The sequence below is a fragment of the Symphalangus syndactylus genome, chromosome 2 (assembly GCF_028878055.3).
Source record: "Symphalangus syndactylus isolate Jambi chromosome 2, NHGRI_mSymSyn1-v2.1_pri, whole genome shotgun sequence".
NCBI lineage: Eukaryota > Metazoa > Chordata > Mammalia > Primates > Hylobatidae > Symphalangus > Symphalangus syndactylus.
In genome coordinates, this window is record NC_072424.2 from 109,026,587 (window position 1) to 109,050,577 (window position 23,991).

At 37.1% G+C, this 23,991-nt stretch overlaps 1 protein-coding gene across 4 annotated transcripts in view; it reads left to right on the forward strand.

Moving 5' to 3' along the window:
• AKAP7 (A-kinase anchoring protein 7) overlaps positions 1–23,991 on the forward strand; it is a 157,144-nt gene that overhangs the window by 68,047 nt on the left and 65,106 nt on the right. For 2 of the 4 annotated variants that reach the window (XM_055264097.2, XM_055264087.2), the window contains exons 6-7: positions 4,115–4,227; positions 23,237–23,384. In XM_055264097.2, coding sequence (XP_055120072.2) covers positions 4,115–4,227; positions 23,237–23,384 — 261 coding nt within the window. Of the gene's footprint in view, positions 1–4,114; positions 4,228–4,981; positions 5,145–5,512; positions 5,554–23,236; positions 23,385–23,991 lie in introns of those variants that run through there. The other 2 variants (XR_008654285.2, XM_055264106.2) reach the window with 2 other exon arrangements.

Here is a 23,991-nt window from a genome sequence, read left to right on the forward strand (position 1 = left end):
GAACTATGTCTTGAAGAGTTGTGGTAGTTATTATTTTGATTGGTTCATTGTTTAATATTTCTTCCTAAGATAGGACTAATCTATACACCACCATTACAGTGTTACAATATTCCGTGTTTTTCTTTGTGCCTATTATTTCTAGTGAGTTTTGTACCTTCAGATGATTTCTTATTGCTCATTAATGTCCTTTTCTTTCAGATTGAAAAACTCTCTTTAACATTTCTTATAGAAAAGGTCTGGTGTTGGTAAAATCCCTCAGCTTTTATTTCTCAGGGCAAGTCTTTATTTCTCTTTCATGTTTGAAGGCTATTTTCATCAGATATACTATGCTAGGGTAAAAGATTTTTTTCCTTCAGCATCTTAAATATGTCATGATATTCTCTCCTGGCCTATAAAGTTTCCTCTGAAAAGTCTGCTGCCAGACATATTGGAGCTCCAGTGTATGTTATTTGCTTCTTTTTACTTGCTGACTTGCTGCTTTTAGGATCCTTTCTTTATTCTTGACCTTTGGGCGTTTGATTATTAAATGTCTTTAGGTAGTCTTCTTTGAATTAAATCTGCATGGTGTTCTATAGCCTTCTTGTACTTGAATATTGACGTCTTTCTCCAGGTTTGGGAAATTCTCTGATATTATCCCTTTGAATAAACTTTCTACCCCTACCTCTTTCTCTACCTCTTTTTAAGGCCAATAACTCTGAGATTTGTCCCTTTGAGACTATCTTCTAGGTCTCATCGGTGGGCTTCATTGTTTTATATTCTTTTTTCTTTCATCTCCTCTGACTGCGTATTTTCAAATAGCCTGTCCTCAAGCTCACTAATTCTTTCTTCTGCCTGTTTGGCCCTGTTATTAAGAGATTCTAATGCATTCTTCAGCATGTCAGTTGCTTTTTTTTTTTGTTTTTTTTTTGAGACGGAGTCTCACTCTGTCACTCAGGCTGGAGTGCAATGGTGCGATCTAGGCTCATTGCAACTTCCTCCTCCCGGGTTTAAGCGATTTTCTTGCCTCTGCCTCCTGAGTAGCTGGGATTACAGGCACGCCATCACACCTGGCTAATTTTTGTATTTTTAATAGAGACGAGGTTTCACCATGTTGGCCAGGCTGGTCTCGAACTCCTGACCTCAGGTGATCCTCCCGCCTCAGCCTCCCAAAGTGTTGGGATTACAGGCGTGAGACACCATGCTTGGCCTGCATTTTTCAACTCTAGAATTTCTGCATGATTCTTTTTAATTATTTCAATATCTTTGTTAAATTTATCTGATAAAATTCTGAGTTCTTCCTATGTTCCAGTTTTCTTGTCTTTAGAATTGGCTTAATAGTATTAGCCCTACCTGTTTTTGGATAAAAAGACCACATGAAAATTTATTTACCCTTGATCTTTGAAAAGTATGAATTTTTCACATATATGCCAAATGATTCTGTCCTCCTCTTTGTGCATTCTAATTTGATGCTTGTGAAATCATAGCAATGTTGTATTGTTAATGTACAGTGAGTGCATTTGTTATTGTGCTTATTTTATGTTTTAATTTTTTTATTCAAAAGTAATATATGCTCATTTTAACAATTCAATCCATATATATGTATTATATTTATAACTCTAGTCTCCTCTAACTCTATTTAATTTCAACCCACATCCCAAGGTATTCTGTGCTATTTTTCCATGTTAATAAAAACATATAGATCATCTATTTTCTTTATTTCTCTCTTTTATATTCCAGAGAATCATGTTATAGATGTAATAACCATAAAAGTTCTCTCTTTTTGCTTAATGGATCATGGCCATCTTCTCATGTCTATGTGTGTAATTCTAATTAATTCCTTTTATTATCTTCATGGTGGCCATATGGTTATTTATCAACCATTTATTTATTGATGAAGGTTGTTTCCAGTTTGTGCAAATTCATATAATACTTTAATAAATATCTTTTCATAGAATTTTGTATACTGATGCTTTTATTTCTTCGTATTTTCCTAGAATTGGAATCGCTAGCTCAAAATGCTTGTATAGCCTAAATTTTAATAGTTGCTACCCAGATTATTTTCCATTGTAGTTGTGGCAGTTCTTATTCTGCAACACCATTATTTCTTCATATATTTTCTCTAACTCCATCTCTTTCCCCCTTGTTCAGGAACTTCAGTTACAGACATATTAGACAACTTGAAGTTGCCCCACAGCTCACCGATATTCTATTCTCTGCTCTTTTTTCTTTATGTTTTCTTTTTCTTAGTGTGTTTTATTTTGGCTTCTATTGTATTGTTTTCAAAATTACCAATATTTTGCTCTGCTCTGTCTCACCTGTTATTGCCATCCAGTTAATTTTTCTCAGACATTGCAGTTTCCATCTCTATATAAATTTGATTTGGATTTGGATTTAATAGTTTCCATGTCTCTACTTGTTGGGTTGATCAGACCCAACACCAGGCCGTGGGTCTGATTCTTCGTGGGGGCTACGAAGTCCGGTGGAGTCAAAGGAATGAGAAAAGACAAGTTAAGGGAGAGAGTAGGACCAGGGGGCCAATGCTAGTATGGAGGCTGCGAAGGCCCCAAGCTGTGGGAGCCCACGCTATTTGTTGGTGATCAGACAAAGAAACAGGTGGTGAGGATGTGGGGGTTGAAAGGAAGCGGTGTATCAAGCGAATGAGCTACAGCTGTGATGGTTTAACGTTTTCTTTGAAACATATGACTACTTGAGATAATGGGAGTGCTAGAAGCAAGGAGGCAGCAAGTCTAGACATATTCCAAAGGCCACGAGGGGTTTTAGACCCTGGACCCTGGACATGTTCTTGGAACATGTCATACATTATGTCAGACATGCAAGCCCCGCCTCAGCTTCTCTCCCAACACTCAGCTTTTCTCCCAACATCTACTTGACTTTTTGAACATAGGACATACAGTTACAATAACTATTTTGATGTCCTATCTACTAATTCTGACCTCTATGTCAGTTCTGAGTCACTTTTGATTAATTGATTTATCTTTTCAAAAATGAGGGCCATATTGACCAGTTGGTTTGCATGCCTGGTAGTTTTTGATTAGATGCCAGGCATTTTGAAGTTTACCTTGTTGGGTGCTGAATTGTTTTGTATTTCTATAAATATCCTTGGGCATTGTTCTGGTACACAATCAAGTTACTTGGAAATAGTTTTTTGTTTGTTTGTTTGTTTTGGGTCTTGCTTCTAAGATTTCCTAGGTGGTACTAGAAGAGTACCAGTCCAGAGTTAATAATTCCCCACTCCTGAGGCAAGACTGTTCTTTTTACCTGATGTCTCATGAATCTTGGGGTTTTCCAGTCTGGCTAATGGAACAGTATTCCTAGGCTCCATCTGGATTTCTCCTCCTTATACAAGGACTTGGTCACTCAAGAATATAAGTTGGGATGATCAAAGGGCTCACCTTTTCTTGTTAGAGTACTGGACACTCTTCCCTCTAATCCTTTTGAATGTGTTTCCCCAGCCTCAGGTAGTTTCCTTGCACACATGCACTGATCAGGACTCAGCTGAATATTCTAGGGGAACCCTTTGAAGAGCTCTGGAATTTTCTTGGTACAGGTCTCACTTCTCAAGTATTCTGTCCCTTTCAGCTCCTTTCCCTTAATCCAGGAAAGAGCTGGACTCTATCTGTTTCACTTCCTTACACAAGACCTTGGGCATTCAAGGATGTAAGCTGGAATAATCGAAGGGCTTACCTTGTTTGTTTCTCATTGCTCAGGGAAGGTTTCTGCCACTTCATCTTGGAAGCAGAAGTTTGAGATATGAAGGGTTTCAGATAAGCTAGTCCTTTTTTATACTCAGGAAAACCACTGGGATGTTCAGTGAAAATCAGCATCATGTCAGCCCAGCAGTTATTCTATTTATTAGATATCCCTTTCAAATTATTGCTTTTGTGTGCTTTACCACAGGTGTGAAATCACTGGACATTTAACTGTCATATAGCATTTGTTATCATACACATTGTAGATTTTTTTCTCTGTTTTAAAGAAAATATCTGAAACAGGTTGTATAAAGTAATCTTCACTGTAAAATAATTAGTGATTGTTTGAACTGGTTTTTTTTTTCAATTAAAGAGAACTGAAAGTACTGTAGTAGCATTTCTTTGTTTCTCTTTATTTTCTTCAGAGACTGCAAATAGGACATTTCAAGAAAAAGGCATCCTGGTAGGAGACAGCAGAAGTTTTAAGCCTCATTTGACCTTCATGAAGTTGTCAAAATCACCGTGGCTCCGTAAGAATGTGAGTGCATGTTCTTATTGCAAGCCTGTTTTACCAGGCCACACCAGCCATAAGCATGGTCTGGAGCACGAGTGACATTGCTGTGGCCTCTGACACTACTCTTGCTTCTGGGATTCCAAGTCAGGTTGGTTCCAATTCCCAGGGATGCTGAGGATGCTCCTGGCCTTCCATGGAGGCTATTTCAGCTTTGCCTTCCTTTGCCACGATGGCTGTTCTTGCATAGTCTGGCCATCGTTTATTTCTACCACTGTTGCCTCACCTGCTTCATCCCCTGAAGAGCCTTGAGGTGGTGCCAGAGTTCACTTTTGCTGCTATCCTTGCTTGTGGTTATTTGCATCCTGTTGCTCTCAAAGCTTCCTCCGCTGGCCTGTGTACACTGGTGCTGCTCACCGCAACTGGGTAAGCTTTTTTTACCCCTCTTCCTGTCACTCTTCAAGGTTTCCAAAAGACCATCTTTCAGCAGTTGCCTCAATTAAGGCCTTGGAACCAGGTATACCGGGGACTGGGCATGAGGGTAACTGAGGGACCCCCTTTCCTGGAGGTACTTAAAAGTACTTCTCCCTAAGGATGGTCAACCCAGTGGCACAATCCAAGTGACAAGTCTTTTGACTTCCCCTGTCTCAGGATGACTTACTGCCTTTATAGGCCACCCATTCTTCCCGTAGAAGTCGGAGCAACTTTTGACTTCCGTCTAGGTTCATGAGCATTTCTCCTAAAATCCTAAGGCCACCCTTCATTTTGTTTCCTATTTCAGCCTAGGGGGTTCCTCATGCAAATTCAGACATCTGATGGCCTGCTCTCATATACCAGAGTTTTGGAGATGGGCATGCAGATTACTATCCGCACCCTGCTCTCCATGACCCTTTGCTGCAGTTAAGACTGATTTGCAGCTCTAGAAATGAAGGCCATGTGTAGTAGTAAGTAGAATTTTTTTTCTAAATTTGTCACATTTTGTATTTAATGTCTCTGTCCTCAAAAAAGTCTTTTGGGTCCTTTAAATCGTGGGTTTGGGTGACTCACCATCCTATAGTTAAGAGTTTTCTACAAACTATTGCTGAAAATCTCAGAAAGATATCTTGCATGGTTTTTTGGATTACATTGCCACAAATTTAGTAGTATCCATATTAGGTATCATTCCAGAATATGTTAGGTAAAAATAATTGGTGTAAATGATAGATTTTGAAATCTGGGATGACAACAATTTACAAAACTTGTAGACTGACAGTTTGATTCTTTACTGGTTATCTTTCTTGTTTTGCTTTCAAATGGATTGTCCTCTTCCAAGTGGTTTCAAACTTAATCACAGAATGACAATCAGTGGTGAAGGTAATATCTCCATTTCAAAATGTTTCTTTGTCTTTATAATATTAACTTTGAAATGAGAGCACCCAAGGGCATTTATTTTAAAAAAATGCTTAAACTATATATGTCAACATTTCAAACTGCATTTAAATGATTTATTGGCAGTTAATTTCACAGAATCAATCTTACCCTATAGAAAAGTGATATGAGACTTGGAATGGTTGTGATGTAACTGAGATCACAGTCTTATCAGTTACAGAGCACTGTCTCTGCACCTGAGAAACCCATCCCATCTCATTCTGTCTCACATTCTTCCCTCCCACTGGCCAGCTCCAGTTCACGCAGTCCTTTCTATGTGTAAGGAGCTCCCTGTTCCAAATCATATTAATTAAGTAAATATGTATTGTGTACCTACTATGTGCCAGACACTGGGTGCTGGGCACAGAGTGGTGATCAAAATAGAAACAGTCACTGCTTGAATGGTACATAAAATCTAAATCAGACTGCGTTTTATTTAGATTAGAATGCTTAATATTTAGAAAACAAATTATGATCTTATCATTTTCAGGAAGCCAAATAAGAATTTTTTATTTTAATTTATGGAATGAGTCTATTCTCATCACTATTATAGTCGTCAGTATTCCTGGAAGTTTAAGGAAGTAGATCTTAGATATGGGGATTGACAAGTCAGCCGGGGTACTTGTTGAAGCTTCAGATTTCCACCCTCTACCCTTAGATTTAGAGATGGACCTAGGACCTAAGCTTTTGATGTTCAGTAAATGCCATATATGGTTCTGATACAGATGATCTGCAGAGGAATATACTTAAGACCTGCAGGCTTAAATAAATATCCAACAGTTTCTTGTGCAGCAAATCTACTGTAAAGGTTAAAACCAGTATGAAAAGGTGGCATACATACAAGAGGATTTCATTTATTTACTTTATTATAATTCGTGGTTTGGTATGTAGATTATTTGAAAATCTATGGTTCCTTAGTCTCATTCTTAACGTTTTTACATTTCCAGCTATCTATTTTCTTCTCTCGACACTAATTTTCTTCTAGATTTTTGTTCTGAATCCATCCATTGAGCCAATGGTCACAAGCAAGTGACCATTAAATAAAGATGATTGTGGAATGTATTGCTGGCTTTCCATGTTATTTAGATTGATAGTGAAATAAAAGAAGGGAGTGGCAAAATAGTAGTTTTTTTTTAATCCGCTTGCATGTTAGGAGATTGGACTCATTTCACATGTTATTTTTTATTTAAAAAGTTACTTTAATTATAAAATTATTAGCTGAATATATGCTTACTGTAAACAATTCAAATACTTACAGACCTATAGAGTGAAAGGTACAGTTTCTCCCTCATTACCATCCTGCAACCCACTTCCTCCCAACAGAATGTCTCTCTAGGTAACCATTGCCAGTAGATCCTTCCAGACCTTTTCCTATGCACTGCAAATATATATGGACATACATACACGCATATAGTTTCTTTAAAACAGAAATAAAACTCTCAATATTATTTTGATTTATCATAATTTAAACATTCTTCCCTTGATGAATAATTAGGTTGATTTCTGTTTCTTTGGTACCACAAACAATGCTGTTATGAACTTCCTTGTTCACTTTTCTTTGGGTTGATGTGCCAGTATTTCGAAGAAACAATTCTTTGAAGTGGAATTCTAAGGGCAAAGGCTATTAGACATTATAATACCTCAGATTGCCTTGTCAAGCAAAAGTGGCAATTTATACTCCCAACCGTGGTGTATGAGAAGAACATTTGTTAGGATAAACTTGTGGTAGAAAGACTATCAGAGGTCATATAAAATTGATATGGCCCTTTGAGCTATGAATTATGCAACTGACATTAAAAAAAATGTTAAAAATCCCATTTTCTTTAAGATGTCCTAGCTGCTGATATTATTCTAAAGAAATAATTTAAAAAGAGAAGTTCTTTATGCATAAAGATGTTTACTGAAGTATTATCAATAATAGAGAAATAATAGAAATAACTCCCACAACAATAGGGAAATGTTTAAGTCAATTATGGTAAATCATATAAATGATATAAGCAGCTATTGAAGTAGATATAAGGATTCTATTATAGCATACAAAGGTAAATAAAATACTATACTCTTTATGTAGTATATACAATCTATACTATAGAATGTATACTATAATTAAAATTGTATAAAATGGTTTCCTTGAGTTTGCCTTGCCAGCACCTTAATGTGTTTCATCGCATTTTAGAGGTAAAAAGTGGCTTTCCACAGTTAGCCCATGATTTTTCTGGTAGATCAGTGAATAGAACTGACCTTAATGTCACTCAGAATATAGTGTATCCCCCTTGACGTGCTGAGGATTCCCATTTTGGTTTGCTTGGGTTCTGAGGAATGGTGGGACCTTGGTGAGTGGAGGGTAATAAGAAATGGTGATGAGCAAAGTTAGGTGCCCCATGGCAATGCAGGAGTGAGGGGCAGCCACCGGATTCAGAAAACTTGAAGATTTTCCATTGTCATGGGAATGTTCCTTCAGTTTCTGGTGTGGAGGGGTGGTGTATAGTGAGACTGTCTGGAAAAGAGCTAAATGATATCTCCTGTTAAGATGCTCTGTTTTAAAGACTGATGCCAGGTGGTGTCCTCCTTATATTTCAATTTGACCTGCTAGAGGGTAGTGTGGAAATGATTTTGTGTATGATACTGATGCGCTCCTAAAGTACTGGTGCTACTGTTGTCAGGGTAGACATGATGATTGTTGGTAAAAAGGGGTGTGCTGTGTAGAGGAATGCTCTGGATTATTATAGGAAAATTCTGAGATAGTAAGATAGCTGGTCCATTCATTATTGTCTATAGGAGGTGTAATGCGATATTCTGTAGTGATAACCCAATTGAGATTTTTTTAATCATCTAGTCATTGTCATTTAAAAAGTGACCTGAAAAGCTGTTATCCACGTCAACTTAAAAAATTAGATTCAAAGTCAGAGCTATAATCAGTCTGTTTATGAAGGTAAAACATCTCATTGACATTAAAGATGTGGACAGATGGCTGGTGCAGGGGATGAGTGTTCACCCCCTGGGAGGTCATACAGATCTAGTGTGAGGATTTCCAGTGGTATTCAGTGTTTGGTGCAGAAGTCCCTGGTCTTCCGGGGTCCTGTCCTCTGGTAGGCACCTGTTGGCAGGTAATTGCATGTAGTAGGAGTAACCAAAAGCCCAGTGGGGAACTAAACATTCAATATATTGTGTTCAAAATTTTGAAAATACAGAAACTCTCTCTCAAATGTCCTGATGTGAAACTTCTTCTGTGACAGCATGGTATTCAGGTCCCCAAGTTAGAGAGCTGAGTTGAGGCTAAGGACAGATTCTGTGAAACATAAGGCTTTTCTTGGCAATTATGTATCTTTCTAACACAAGGAGACATTTAGTCAGTGTGTCAGCTTTGCATATTCTTAGTTTCATGAAATTTTAGTGGGTATATTGCATAATAAAACATCAAAAGGAATCATTATCGTTGTATTTTGTAATATTTTTCATCGAATGAAGCCTTAGAAAATCATATTAAATTACTGTCTCTGAAATAGTAACTAAAGTTCAGGTTATTTGTAGTTTTTTCAGAATTTAGTTGACATAGCTAGTCTGCTAACTTGTTCAGCTTCATGCTTTTTATAGGGTATCTTTTTGGACTTATTTTTCTTATTGAATGAACTTGGGTTTCAGTGATTTCAATGTTGCAAATCTTGGTTGGTTAGAAATATGTGCTAACACTTGATGGCAGAAGAAGACAAGTTTCAAATCAAACAAACATCTTAATGCAGATCTCAAAAAATAAATGTGATATCCTCAAAAAATAAATGTGATCGCCTAATGTATAGATCAGTTGTTTTTAATCACAAATTTTCTAGGCTTCTTAGATATCTTCCCTGATTTACGACTCTTTCAAATTACTACTGTAGCTCTTAAACTGACAAAGATATGTTCTATGAACATGACACCTCTTCGCAGCAGTGTTTTAGAGTCAGAAAATGAGAGTACTTTAGAATGAAAAAAATGATCTTTGAAAATTATTAGCAACTTTCTCTTAGACTGGTTTGTTTTGAGGGCAGAATTCAATATGCAAAAAGTAAGGGCTGAAGGGTGATCATTGAACCTGATGATGATGATGATGTTGAGAGGAGTGGAGAAGAGGTTATAGGACAGTCACTGGTAGGAATGGAAAAGGAGAGCATATGGATGAAAATTTTGTTCTGATGCTACCATTAAGAGGAAATTCCAGTTCCTGAATTGTTTGGTGATTGAATATACAGAACCAAAATTGTAATGGAAAGTTTCTATACTAGGTTGGTTGAATTCAGCCTTACTCTGCATCCCTCCCTAACTGTGAGCCCTGATGTCATCTTTCTTCACTCACTACCATTATTTACATCTATCTATCTATCTATCTGTCTATCTGTCTATCAATCATCTACCTACCTACCTAGCTGTCTGTCTGTCTGCCTATCTATCTATCTATCTATCTATCTATCTATCTATCTATCTATCTACTTATCTCTCTATCTCTGCATATTTTTTCAGGATTTTGTTAACTGGGCCTGGTATAATTTGACTGTCACTCACTTTTGGGGGTCTGCATGACAGTGAGCTTTTATAAACCATGTTAAAACTCAGGAGCATTAAGACTATTCCTTCTTAAAGGAATCCCTGTAGTAAATTTAAAGGAGCATGAGCTTTCATGTTTTAGCCCTGTTGTTTAGTCCTGGACAAAATCACATAACCTCTCTCAATCTCTGTTGACTTATCGTAAAAGAAGGACTCTTGACTCCTGTGCTATCCTGAAATGTCTATAAGATAAACACTTTGACCAAATTGGTTAATTTGGCTTCACACAGATACATATTTTTTAACCTCATATTGGCTTTCTTGTCTGCATGGAAGGAGAATGACAGAAAGAAGAAAGGTCTTCAAGTACTGATAGGAAGATGCTGGCAATTTAGATCTGAGTCTTTCCACTTGTCCTCCTAGAAGCCAGATGGAGCAACACGGACAATGGGAAAAATACTCTACATATCTTTTTTTTTTTTTTTGAAACAACTAGGATCTCACTTGGTTGCCCAGGCCTAGAGTTCATGGCATGATCATAGCTCATCGCAGCCTCCAAATCCTGGGCTCAAATGATCCTCCTGCCTCAGCCTCCTGAGTAGCTGGGACTACAGGTGTGCACACCCCATGCCTGGCTAATTCAATTTTTTTTTTTTTTTTTTTTTAGAAACGGGGTGTTGCTATGTTACCCAGGCTGGTCTTGAACTCCTGGCCTTAAACGATCCTCACACCTTGGCCTCCCATAGTGTTGGGATTACAGATGTGAGTGACTGTACCTAGCCACATACTACATCTTTAGTGAAACTGAGAGGTAGAGAAATCCTGTCAATACCAAATTATGTGGAAGGGCTGGTGGTAGAGGCCCTCCTGACCTGGGAGACAGAATAGGCAAGGGCTCTACATTTTAAAATATTCCTTCATTCTAACAAAGGAGAGGCACAGAGAAGCCCGGAGACTACCCTGCCACTTCCTTCCTTCATCCCTCAAAGAGGGCATTTGTAGATGCCCTGGGTATTCAGTGAACCTTGATTATTCCAGACAAAACTTTAAAAATATCTTTGGTGCAAGATAAAGCAGATTGTTTCTGTAAACTATTTTTGAATCTCCTGGTGTCAGATGGCTTAATTACTCACAGTTTTTAGTTGTTTTTGGTCACTTTTTATGTTTCCAAGTGCATTAAACAGCAAATCTCTTTGTTTTAATGGCTTTTTAACACTAAAAATTCAGTGAATTCTCATGAGGTAGAATTGTAATTTCTTCTGAGATACTCTAGATTATATTAGTCAACATTGTCATCTACGGTGTGTTAAAGAGCACTATTTATAACAAGTGCCTTCACTTATGTTTCTAATGTATTTTTCAACTTTATGCTGTTGTATTGTCTATTTCCGTACATTGAAAAAAAACCAAGTTTACAATTGTTTGACAATTGGAAATGATGTTTACAAAGGTAAACCTGCTTAACATTCATTTGGAATCTTTCAGTACTTTATATGTCTTTAAAAATTGAGAAACAGTAAACAGAATGCTAAATTATTTTATGGGAAATTCTAGAAATTGACTAAAGTCAGAATTACAAATGATTCCTGGTTGATCTTGCTTCTGTTAGAGATTTTGACAGCTTTGAAAACGCTGGAAGAAATGACTGGTGAACCTAATATTAAATCTTCAAAGTGGAAAGATTTGAAGCAAGTATCTTCAATAGCATTTTCTGAGATTTTTCTTTCTGAATATCTCTCAGGGTTTTATGTGAGGCAGGGATCTGTGATCCAATGAATGTTAGCAATGATGGGTTAAGTAAAGTTAATCTAATTCTTTATGTCAGAACTTCTTAGGTTCTCTGAAATGCAAATGCTTATTGTGAATCTCAAGAGCTTACAACAACAGAGATTCTTTTTTTTTTCTCCCATGTTCATGGATCCTCTGGCTCTGCTCCACATTGTCTTTACTCAGGACTGTGGCTGGGCAGCCTCCATCTAGGACTTTTCTGCTCTTCTGGCAAAAGGAAGGAGAGTTGGTGAACATGCTGATTCTTAAAGCTTTTGCTAAGAAGTGACACACATCATTTCTGATCATATTTTATTGGCCAAAGCAAGTCACATGGTTCCTTCTGAGTGTAACAGAGCAGGATATATAATTTGCTTCCAGGAAGGGACACCACAGGAGGGGCAGTAAATATTTTGAACAGTCATGTAGTCTACTCAGCATTGTTTCCCAACCAGATCAGCAAGTCCTTTTTCCACTGACTGTTTTGTAGCCCTAGTATTTGGTAGAACGTGGCTTAGGAAATGCTAATTTGATAATTCCAGCTTAAGTGATTTTTTTTTTGTTAAACATATAGATTCTGTGGACATATTTGTTTTCTAGCAGTTGCATCTACAGATAAGCTTCTGATTTTTTTTTTTTTTTTTTGAGACGGAGTCTCGCTCTGACTCCCAGGCTGGAGTGCAGTGGCGCGATCTCGGCTCATTGCAAGTTCTGCCTCCCGGGTTTATGCCATTCTCCTGCCTCAGCCTCCCGAGTAGCTGGGACTACAGGTGCCTGCCACCACGCCCGGCTAATTTTTTGTATTTTTAGTAGAGACGGGATTTCACCATGTTAGCCAGGATGGTCTGGATCTCCTGACCTTGTGATCCGCCCACCTCGGCCTCCCAAAGTGCTGGGATTACAAGCGTGAGCCACAGTGCCCAGCCCGATAAACTTCCGATTTAAGTGTAATTGAAGAAACAGTTTTAGAACTTATATTAAAAGGTGCAGTATCGGAGTATTCAAGTTAATTAAAATTGCATGTGTTTGCCTTAATTATATTCAATATAAAAATTCTATCTCAAAGATTACCATGTTATGGGAAAAATGTTTTTCTCAGCAAGTCATTTTTAGACATTTTGAAACTTCTGTCGGCTGGTAATTAATTTCATTTTCTTAGTCAAGGACAAAGTGGAACATCATGAAAATATAGGAAACTGGCAAGTCCCACAGTGGATTGATTATGGGTAAAGACAAAACAGAATATATGGTCAAGAAAACCTAAGATTTTATTCCAAAATTGTGTTGATGCAGAACAATTTACCTTGTTTAGTTAAGTGACAGCTAATTACTGACCCACTCAAATGGCCACATAAAAGCAAACCAGCTGGAATTATTTGGATGGCAAGAAGATTTTCTGTCACTGGAAAGATTGGCCAACCAACTTTTATTAAAATAATTAACTGCATAGTGAAAGAAGGTAAAGCTATATTCTTCTTGAGGGACTCAGATATGAGAAGGAATTATGGTTGCAATCCAAAACCATAACTAGTTTATATCGGAATTATACTTCCATTTCTACATATGAGCTGGTTTATTTTGACCATCAGAATCTTACTCTCTCAAGAAAAGATACCATAAAAATAGAATAATACTGGTTCTTCAAATTACTAAACCAGTTCACTTCTCTTTCAATTGGTTACTCTAGTAAATTAAAAGACAAAAAGGTTGTTGGCCTCTTTGCCAGGGCCAATCCTCACTTTATCTGTAGTTGAGGACCTAACAAAACTTACTTGTATCATCTTAGGGACTAGCCACCCTTGGCTACAGGAATTCCAGTTTGGTTCCTACAGGAGGTGTTCTGTCTCTAAACCCTACTGATGGCAATATATTTAACTGTTGGCCAGGTTTGTGACACCATTTTGGAGATCCATCTTTAAGGCCTTTTAGTGCAACTGTGTCTTTATACTGTCTCTAAGCTGAAGACCAGAGTATGAAACTACCTCTCTTCCTTCCTTGGCTATTGCCTTCCCCACAACTGGATCTGATTATAATAGGCTCACGCTTGTAATCCCAGCACTTTGGGAGGCCGAGGCGGGCGGATCACGAGGTCAGGAGATCGAGGCCACGATGAAACCCCGTCTCTACTAAAAATACAAAAAATTAGCCGGGCGTGGTGGCGGGCGCCTGTAGTCCCAGCTACTCGGAGAGGCTGAGGCAGGAGAATGGCGTGAACCCCGGAGGCGGAGCTTGCAGTGAGCCGAGATTGCGCCACTGCACTCCAGCCTGGGTGACAGAGCAAGACTCCGTCTCAAAAAAAAAAAAAAAAAATAATTTGTTGTATAACTTTTTTTAGAGCAGAACATTTCTTTCACAGTAATTTCCAGTTTGGTCTCCAGCACTACTGTGAGATTTTCATTGGCCATTCATTACCTGGGAGAATGTTCCTTGTGACTCCCTGTAGTGATCCTGCACCTTTGGCAACAGCCTCTCCCTAATCTTACCCATTCCATGTCTCACGACTTGGTCCCCTTGGATCCCACCTTACTCTTCACCCTCCCTGACCTACTCCTGACAATCAGAAAATGGTAAACTTTGTGCTCTTGGACTTCCAGCCCAAATATCTCTAGAATTTAATTTACCAGGGAGTGGTCACTTGGGAATAAGCTGAATGGATAGGGAAATCACATCAAACATACTTCTCAACAGGTGGTAACTTTTCCATCACACGTATATCCCTATTGGCAGGTACCTAAGATGTACAAAGTGGGTACGTGATGGACATGGAAAGGATGGTGTCGTTTGGCTTGTTTAGCTTTCTGGGGTCTATGTGAGCAATGGTAGCACCCAGTGGGTATAGCAAAAGGGGAATATGCCAGTGTATATAATTTTTTGCATTCTATTAAAATAGATACCAATTCCTTGTCTTTTGTCGATTTTTTCTTTTCCTGCCACACTCACTGCTTTTTTTATTAGTCTTGAAGTGCTTCTCAAAATTTGGAAAATATTCTTTCTTAATTTTTGAAATCTCTAAAAGAAAAGGCTGTGTGGAAATTACTGACTGGTCTGATGCCTATTTTAACTGTACTTTTAAAAAGCAAATCTAATGTTTATAGATACAGGCTGACTCTGAGTGCATTAGGAAATTTATGTAATCCGGACAGGCGCAGTGGTTCATGCCTGTAATCCCAGCACTTTGGGAGGCCAAGGTGGGCGGATCATGAGGTCAGGAGATTGAGACCATCCTGGCTAACACGGTGAAACCCCGTTTCTACTAAAATAAATAAATAAATAAATAAAATACAAAAAATTAGCTGGGTATGGTGGCGGGCGCCTGTAGTCCCAGCTGCTTGGGAGGCTGAGGCAGGGAAATGGTGAGAACCCGGGAGACGGAGGTTGCAGTGAGCCGAGATTGTGCCACTGCACTCCAGCCTGGGAGACAGAGTGAGACTCCATCTCAAAAAAAAAAAAAAAAAGAAAAAGAAAATTTATGTAATCCCTGTAATTCTATACAGATGTTCCTCAATTTATGATAGGGTTACATTCTGATAAGTCCATCATAAATTGAACACATTATAAGTTAAAAATGCATTTAATACATTTACCTTATCCAACCTGATAGCCTAGCCTACCTAAATGTGCTCAGAACACTTATATTAGCCTACAATTGGGCAAAATCATCTAACACAAAACCCATTTTATAGTACAGTGTTGCATATCTCATGTAAGTTATTGAATATTGCACTGAAAGTGAAAAAACAATGGTTGTGTTAGTACTCGAAGTATAGGTTCTACTGAATGCATGTTGCTTTCACACGTTGTAAAGTTGAAATATTGTATGTTGAATCATCCTAAGTCAGGGACGATCTGTATTTTAAAGTAAACAAGGGGAAATTTCACAATTAAATGTTTAAGTTTGAAATGTGGGCAAGGTTCCAATTGAATGTTATATAAAAATTATTTTACATAGCCATGTGTGTCATACTTAGAAAGTCTTTGTTTACATTTCTTGCTCTATCTGGAGAGAAACATTCATTTTAAAATTGGTTTAAGGGCTACACATGATTCTTGGGTCATATGTTTAATGACTGTTCCATATTTAGCTATTGTTTTTTTCCTATCAGACTCCCTTATATCTGTTATGATGTCCAGGGAACAGTTGTAAGCCAAATAAGGTGAAAGGCTTGTATCATTGAACACCTTTCTTCCTTGTTCCATTTCCTAAGTTATAGGGGTGTCAATGTAAATTGCAATGCCACTATTTCTTTCCCATTTCTTCACCCAGTTCTTCTAACATTCAGTTGTTGGAGCCCTTCCTCTGTTAGACAGGGGCATCTTTTCTAAGTAGTATGCAGGGAATACTCCTGGGTAGTTAGGCAGAGTAAGAGGCTGAGTTAGGTTAAGTAAGGTATCCTATTGAGAATGATGTTGGGGGTTAGAATGAGGGGGAGAAAAGCGAGAAGGAAGAATGTTGATGGGAAAAGAGCCCAGGAAATTGATTAGTTCATAAGAAAGTGAGAAAAGTAGAAAGTACCAGGTACATGGGGCAGGAGGATCTGGGAAAATGCTTTAGGTCTTTCTTATTTAAAGTTACAAGGCTATAATTAGTGATGTCTGTGGATGCATTTAAAATGTTTTAAGAGTGTACAGTCTCTTGTACACTGTCTAGGGACAGTATTTAGCTCTCATTTGAATGGTATCTGAGGTACAGTTATGTCTGAAGTTCTGTCTTTTGATAACATAGTCAGCTGAGGTGAGTGGTTCCATACTTTTGACCTGTAAGCTATAAAAGCACAACACATTCTACCATGATATACATATGTTGCAATACATAGGCCAGTGTTATGGGGCAAGTTAAAGTTAGGATTTTTCTGTGAACTTATTTCTGAATGATTTTCTACCAAACAGCCCCACTCTCCTGCTTCATTGTTGACGTTTTTTATACCAGTGAATTTTTTATACTGAGAATTTTTTATACCAGTGGCTTACTGACATTAATTACTTAATGTTAGAAAGTACTGATTAGAAGGAAAAAGCTATTGCATTGAAAGAAGGAAACATAATAGATTAAGTTGTAAGTATATGTGGGAGATTTTGTGTTATTTTTGATGTATGGAAATAAATGGTTAAGTTGCTAAATTCAGGAGAACGTGTACCAAAGAGCAAAACGTTAGGAAAACAGATGATAGGAAGGAGGAGGAGGCTGTAGCTTGTTTACATTCGAGTGACCACAAGACTGTTCCAAGCCAAGAACACAGCTGGAGTTTGATGAAAGGGAGTTGAGTGCTCAGCTGAGACTGAGCATATAGGAATCTTTCTTGGATGCCTCATTTTTTGAGCCCCTTCTTTGTTTCATTATACTGAGAAAAGCCACATGCAAGTATAACAAACAATTATGTGGCCAAACAGCATATGGCCTCTCCTGCTGGAAATGAGGAGGAGGAGGACTTGAGAAGAAAGAATTGAGGCTGGCTAAGTAGACAAAGAATGAGCTTACGTGGGAACAGACTGTGTTGTAAATAAAGGCATTGCAGTGTTCCAGCACTGTGCTTGTTGTATTGAGCCTGAAACCTTGAGAACTTCTTGGGTGCCAGTGACCTGTTGTTCTCTCTCTGGTTAACATGGCCTTAGTCAATATAAATGAACCAAATGTTTGTGAACCAGAGCCATGTTTCTTCCTCTGGTCTGTTTGATGCCAGCACCTCCTGGAATGACACAGTAGGACCAGGAGGCAACATAGCATTTTCTCTTGGTGGCTTTTGTGACGTTACTTGTGTTATTAGGAATCATGTTATCTTCCCTCTGTGACTGCTTTCCTAGCTACTTGATGCCACCAAGGAGCATCCAGCGCTTCTTAAAGTTTTAGGATAGGTAAAAGGAGGTGTCAGTAGTAGATTTAAAATGTATAGCTCTAGCAGCTGTGTTTCTACCTACTACTTGCTGAAAGGTGTAATATTGTAAATGTTTGTTAAAATACTAGGGTAGAGTTTCTGCTTTTTCTTTCTGTAAAGCCTGAACATCAAACCAGGCTGGAATGCTAAAAGTAAGTTGATAAATACAGGAGTTAGGGAGATGGCGTGCCTAAAGAAATCCCATGGTGAACTGAATAGACGCTTTAGCATAAAACAAAATTAAGAATTGAGAAATATTATATATGGAAATAAATAGCTGGTCCAGAAAATGTAGACCATCTGTGCCAGTATTTTACCTGATTATTTGGAAAATTAGCAGTATAAGAAGCATTCTTTTTGCAGGCTGGATTATTTGGATGATTTTTTCTATGTATAAGTAGCATCTATGAATTCTTTCTTATCTCCCTCTCTGAAATTAATTTACTATGACCTGTGCATATCACTTGATTTACTAATATTCATGTACTATATTAAGGGCATGTATTTTAGACTTCTAGAGATTCCCAAAGTAATTTTGACATTGGTTTTGGAAATATGATAGTGTATATGATTGTATATTAATAATGATTAATATTCTTAGAATTTTAATATTTTAAAGTAAATAATGGAGGGCTTGAAATCATTATTCCGCTCTTCTTTTCAATATATTATTTTCTCTACTTATTCTGAATCTATATCCAAGCTCTATCTGTTACTAGTTGTGTCTTTTGGTAAGTGACCTCATTTGTCTGTGATTTAGTTTTCTTATCTGTGGATAATAGTGTTATTGTGGTTATCAAATGAGTTCAGAAAAGTTCTTAGAACAGTGCCTGTGCATAGTAAATGCTTTATATTTTCCATTACTGTAATACAGATGATAGATGGCATCATTTTTTTTTCAGATTGGGCCACAATAATTGGGCCACATAAAGTACTGTTGACTTTTCTATTTTTCATCACTCCTTGTATTTCCTTCTGTAAACTAACTGACAGGCAGTTGGTGGGGTGTCAGGGCCTCAGCAAAACAGGAAACAGGCACATTTGACCAGGGGACCAAAGCAGAGCCCAGCCACGTAGACTGGCCCAGAATGGCCAGAGGAGAAGGTGGGAAGGCTGCAAGGCCGTTCTCACCCTGGGTGCTGGACATGATCTAAAATCACCGTGCTATTCTGGAGCTCATTGGTTGGTGCAGTGAAACTCCTCATCTCTTTCCCTCCCTGTCAAGAATAGGCTAGGGTGGAACTGAGCCTCCTCCTGACTCAGAGGAGCTGAGGGAAGGCTGCAGCTGAGGGAAGGCTGCGGCTGCCGAGGAGGTAACCACGTGTTCTGTATCAGGAGGATGGTGAAAATGAAATAGTGCAAATAACAGCAAAAAATGGAGTTATGCAAAGAGGTGAAGGAGTCATGAAGAACTTTAAGATTTGCCAGGGATAAGCCCCATGCCAATATATAATGTTTTCATAACTTTGAATTGCCAATGTGTACATTTTCATTGGGGCAGTGATCACTAAAAGTGATTTCAATTTCTTAACCAATATAACGTTAAACAAATGTAACTTTTTACCACTTACAAAAATAAGTGTAAGAGATTACTATTCTTCTTTAACCAGCCTATGCCCAAAATGGAAAGCGAGTTTGGCTCTTAAATCACATTCTTAATTTTGTTGTCAAGTCATTATCACAGGAAATGTGTATTTCTTTTATAGCTACTTATATGACAGCAATAAACTATTGGAAAACAAAGCAGAAATCAAATCCAGGAATTCCAAGCTTACTACAGTAGGACAGATAATTTCTTTGTCTTATATGAAGCCTGTTTATATTTTCATCATGGAAGTTGTGATTGTTATAACAAGTAACAATAAGAAGTTATCTTCTATTAATGTTTCAACCTTCTTAATATTAATTTCCATTCTGACGACAAAAAGTTTGTATAGAAATTAAAGATGAATAAATGTATCTTATTTTTTAGAATCTTAAATGATTTTCACTTTGAGATTAGCAAATGTGAATTTCCATGTTTTGTGACTGTCTGTCTACTTCCTGTATTAAAAATAGAGTCAGAGGCATAGTAATGTAAGTCTGAGCCCTCTTTGGTACATATTAAATTATGCACATCATTTAGCCAAATGTAAATGATATGGTGAGTGCCTCCTGAGTAAATAATTTCCATTACTTATCAGATTGAGCCATCAGATGATTCTGAAAATACTCGTCATGCTTTCAATGGCATTTTCTCTGGAGTGGACTGTTTGACTGCCAAGTTACAACCAAGAACGAAATTTCTGTTTCCCGGTACATTGTATCAAAGGTTATCAAGTGTATTTGAAAATCACTGATAATTTTTCCTAAACTGTGACTGAAACTAGGCTAAAGATAAGTTAAAACTTCAGTCATTTCTAATGATTAATTAAGATAGTCTCGAAAACTTTTTTCTGTTTGACGTTTCTTTCCACTAATTTATTGTTTCAAAGTCTGGTATTCCATACTTAACCTCCTATTTTCTCTTCTAATGTTACGTTGCATAATTGAAATGTCACTTATACTGGATACAATTATAAATAAGCTCTTAAAAATATGTCTCGTCCCTGTTAGGTTTAAGGCAAAAATAACCTTCTAAGGACTAGACCATCACCAATCATATTCAAAACTCCAGGGTTGCAACACCCATAGCATGATTTGTTAAAGATCCCTCACATATTTTTCTTCTACATATGAAATAATCCTAACTCTTAGCCTTTATAGATCAAATTTAACAATTTTCATGGTATCTTTTGAACCCTCCTAACATTGTATACCTCCATTGATAGTTAAGTAATAGTGCCTTGGGTCTGGCCTATGATGAAGGGTCTGGCCTATGATGAAGGGAAGCAGGGAATAATGTGGGGGGTCCACAACCTGAAAATAATGCCATCACCCAGCCTTTTTAGCTTTAAAATATAATCTTGGAGGATGATGCTTCTGAAACTATTTTGCCATCCCAGTGGATTCATTCAGAAAATAGGGCCCTTCTTAGTCTTACCCTAAATGGTCCACTTTTGAGGTCCCATTTATTCTCTCAGAATCGTAGTCTTCCTTTTTTTTTAGTATGAAAGAAAACACCACATGCTGCAGCTGGATGGTGAGATCAATTCAGAGAAATTTTATCAGAAAACCTGCACATTGTGCACATGTACCCTAAAACTTAAAGTACAATAAAAAAAAAACTTCAAAAAAAAAAAGAAATATATTGCCACACAAAAAATTTCTCCAGAGAATGAAGATCATGTTGAAATTGTAATATATATCAGACAATGCAGAGGCTTAGCTATTTCTAGGTTGTTTATTACTGAAGATTTTTCTGATCAGGGCATATAATTTCGGTGCCTTCAAAAGGTATCATGCCTTTTTGAACCATAGCTCTCTCTGTAAATTATGAGTTAAGGAATTAATTCCGTTTCACTTGCTAGTAAAAATTAACTCGTAAAGACTCATGTTGGAAGTCATCTGTGAAAAATTCTTGCAAAACAGTTAGCATTACCTTTTGCTGAAATTAAATTAATAAGCCTAGAAGATTAGAGTCAATCTCATGTTTTATTTCTTTAAAAAATGACATTTTACAAAATGGAAGTGAAGATTATAGCAATAGTGGCTAGTTGGTGCTGCATTGGTTTCTTGAAAATTGAAGGTTCTTATTTGTCTGCTGTGTTATTGCCAGTCTTCTCTCCAGTCTGAAGGAATGACTTTCTCCAACCTGCACACCCCTACACACACGTATACAAGCATTTAGAAGACAAGAATGGTTGGTCATTTTCCATTTACTTAGAATGTTTTTTATTCTTGAAATGTTATCTCGAATAAAGTTATTATATAAAGTTCACTAATGATAATAACTGTGTGTATGTGTGTGTTTCTATATAATTTATTATATTTCATTGTTTTAAGCACTTTTATAAATGAACTTACTTAGTCCACATAACCCTTTGAGGTAAGGGGGAGAGATTAGGAGTCCAGTTTTAGACACTGAACAAAAACATACATCAATAGAAACATGTTTAATATGATATTAAAAACTAAGATCAACCTAAATGTCCAATAGTAAATAATTGGATGAATAAATTATGAGACTTTCATGCAATGAAGTACTATGGAGAAAAATATTTGGCACATCTGTATATTATTTACTGACACGGCATATCTGCTGAAAATATAAAGCTGGTTATCAAATAGTACTCAGGGAACAACCACATTCTATAGAGGAGAAAAAATGTACTTTGTATTGGCATAGGAAAAACTAAACACATAAAACTATAGCAGTGGCAGTTTGTAGTGATTTAATATTTTTGCTTTTATAAATTTTTTCCATTAACTAGTTTTCTAAATAAGTTTTTGTCATTGAAAAGAGAAAATATGTATTCTAGTTACTTTAATCTTATGGACTGTATTTTGGGACTCTGAGGCTGAGTTGCAGGGCCATTGTATAGTATAGCAGAGGCAGATATATTCTTTCCCATGTTTTGGGGAACTACAGAGGTACCAAGGGTATCCCACTGTAATTTTTCAACAACAAGCTGTTTCTGCTAAGAAAATACACTGAAAATAAGGAGGAGGAGATAGAGAAGACTTTGGAAGATCCACTGACTTCCCTGCTCCAATTCCAGTAATCTTTAATTGTCTTTCAGATGATTCTCACATAAGGAATTTAAAAATTACATCCATCTTATTAGGGCATTTTTCCACTATAAAATGTTAAGATCCACCTTAGTTTTTAAAGATTTATAGTATTTTATTTTTTCCTACCTTACTTTAAAAAAATGTATCTATTTCGCTGGGCGCGGTGGCCCACGTCTGTAATCCCAGCACTTTGAGAGGCCGAGGCGGGTGGATCTTGAGGTCCAGAGATCAAGACCATCCTGACTAACACAGTGAAACCCTGTCTCTACTAAAAATACAAAATTTTTTGTGGTGACACAAAAAATACAGGCGTGGTAACACGCACCTGTAGTCCCAGATACTCAGGAGCCTGAGGGAGGAGAATCACTTGAACCCAGGAGGCAGAGGTTGCAGTGAGCCAAGATCGCGCTACTGCACTCCGGCCTGGGTGACAGAGTGAGACTCCATTTCAAAAAAAAAAAAAAATTTATCCATTTCTCCATTTTTATTGGAGATGATTAATCTTTCCTTGGTATCTCAAAATTTTAACTCAGTATACTTTATTATTTCTGGAGCTTAAAATGTATGAAGTTCTGAAAACTGCCAAATTTAAACCTAACACTCTTTATTGATAGTTTTTTAATACAACTCCTTCTAGGTAGGGAGACTTGAAAAACAACTTCACAACAATTTTATTGTTGTATATCCATTTCAAGCGTCAGTAGGCAGTGGTGTAACAAGGTAGTAATGTAATAATCAGGTTCTAAGAAAGTGATGTAACTATGAACTGGCTGCCTAGGTGAAATGATTGATTGATTTATTTGTTTTTTCATTTCAAGGGAGTGAAAAAAATAGATCCTGATTTATATGAAAAGTTTATCAGTCACAGATTTGGAGAAGAAATATTACATCGCATAGATCTTTGCTCCATGCTGAAGAAAAAACAAAGTAATGGTTATTATCACTGTGAATCTTCCATTGTGTTTGGTGAGTGTCATTTAAAAATTATTTATTATCTTTAATTTTTGTGGCATCACTTTTATCTTGGCAAATATTTAAACTTAGTTGTATACGTTTTTCTGAAAGATATACTTTCCTAAATATTATGTTTTGACAATGATACATTGAAAATTTTCTAGAGCACTTTTAGTATTTATATTGATCAGTTAAGACTTTACTACCCATAGTTTTTATACTTCTGGCTTTAAATATAATTATAATGAAGTCTGGAAAGATTGATTTAGAAATCATTTCAATTTAATTTTATTTCATGAACATGAAGAAAGCATTTTCTCCAGGGAAGGCCTCCATGACCTTCCACACCTGGCATTTTGTATTTGCTGCTTGTAATTACGAATAGAATGATTCCAGCCAGAAAGTTTCACCTTGAGAAGAGAAAATGTAGGTGGCCTGCAAAAATTGCAAACTTCACTTTCTTCTCTAAAAAAGATGTTTTGAGGGGAAGCAAAGATTCATACATAAATGCATCTGTCAGATGGCATGAGATGAGACAGACTCATATAAAACTGTGTTTCCAGGTGGAAAGTGTGTACACTTATGGAGATCTTTCATCCAAAATAGAGCTATACTCCAC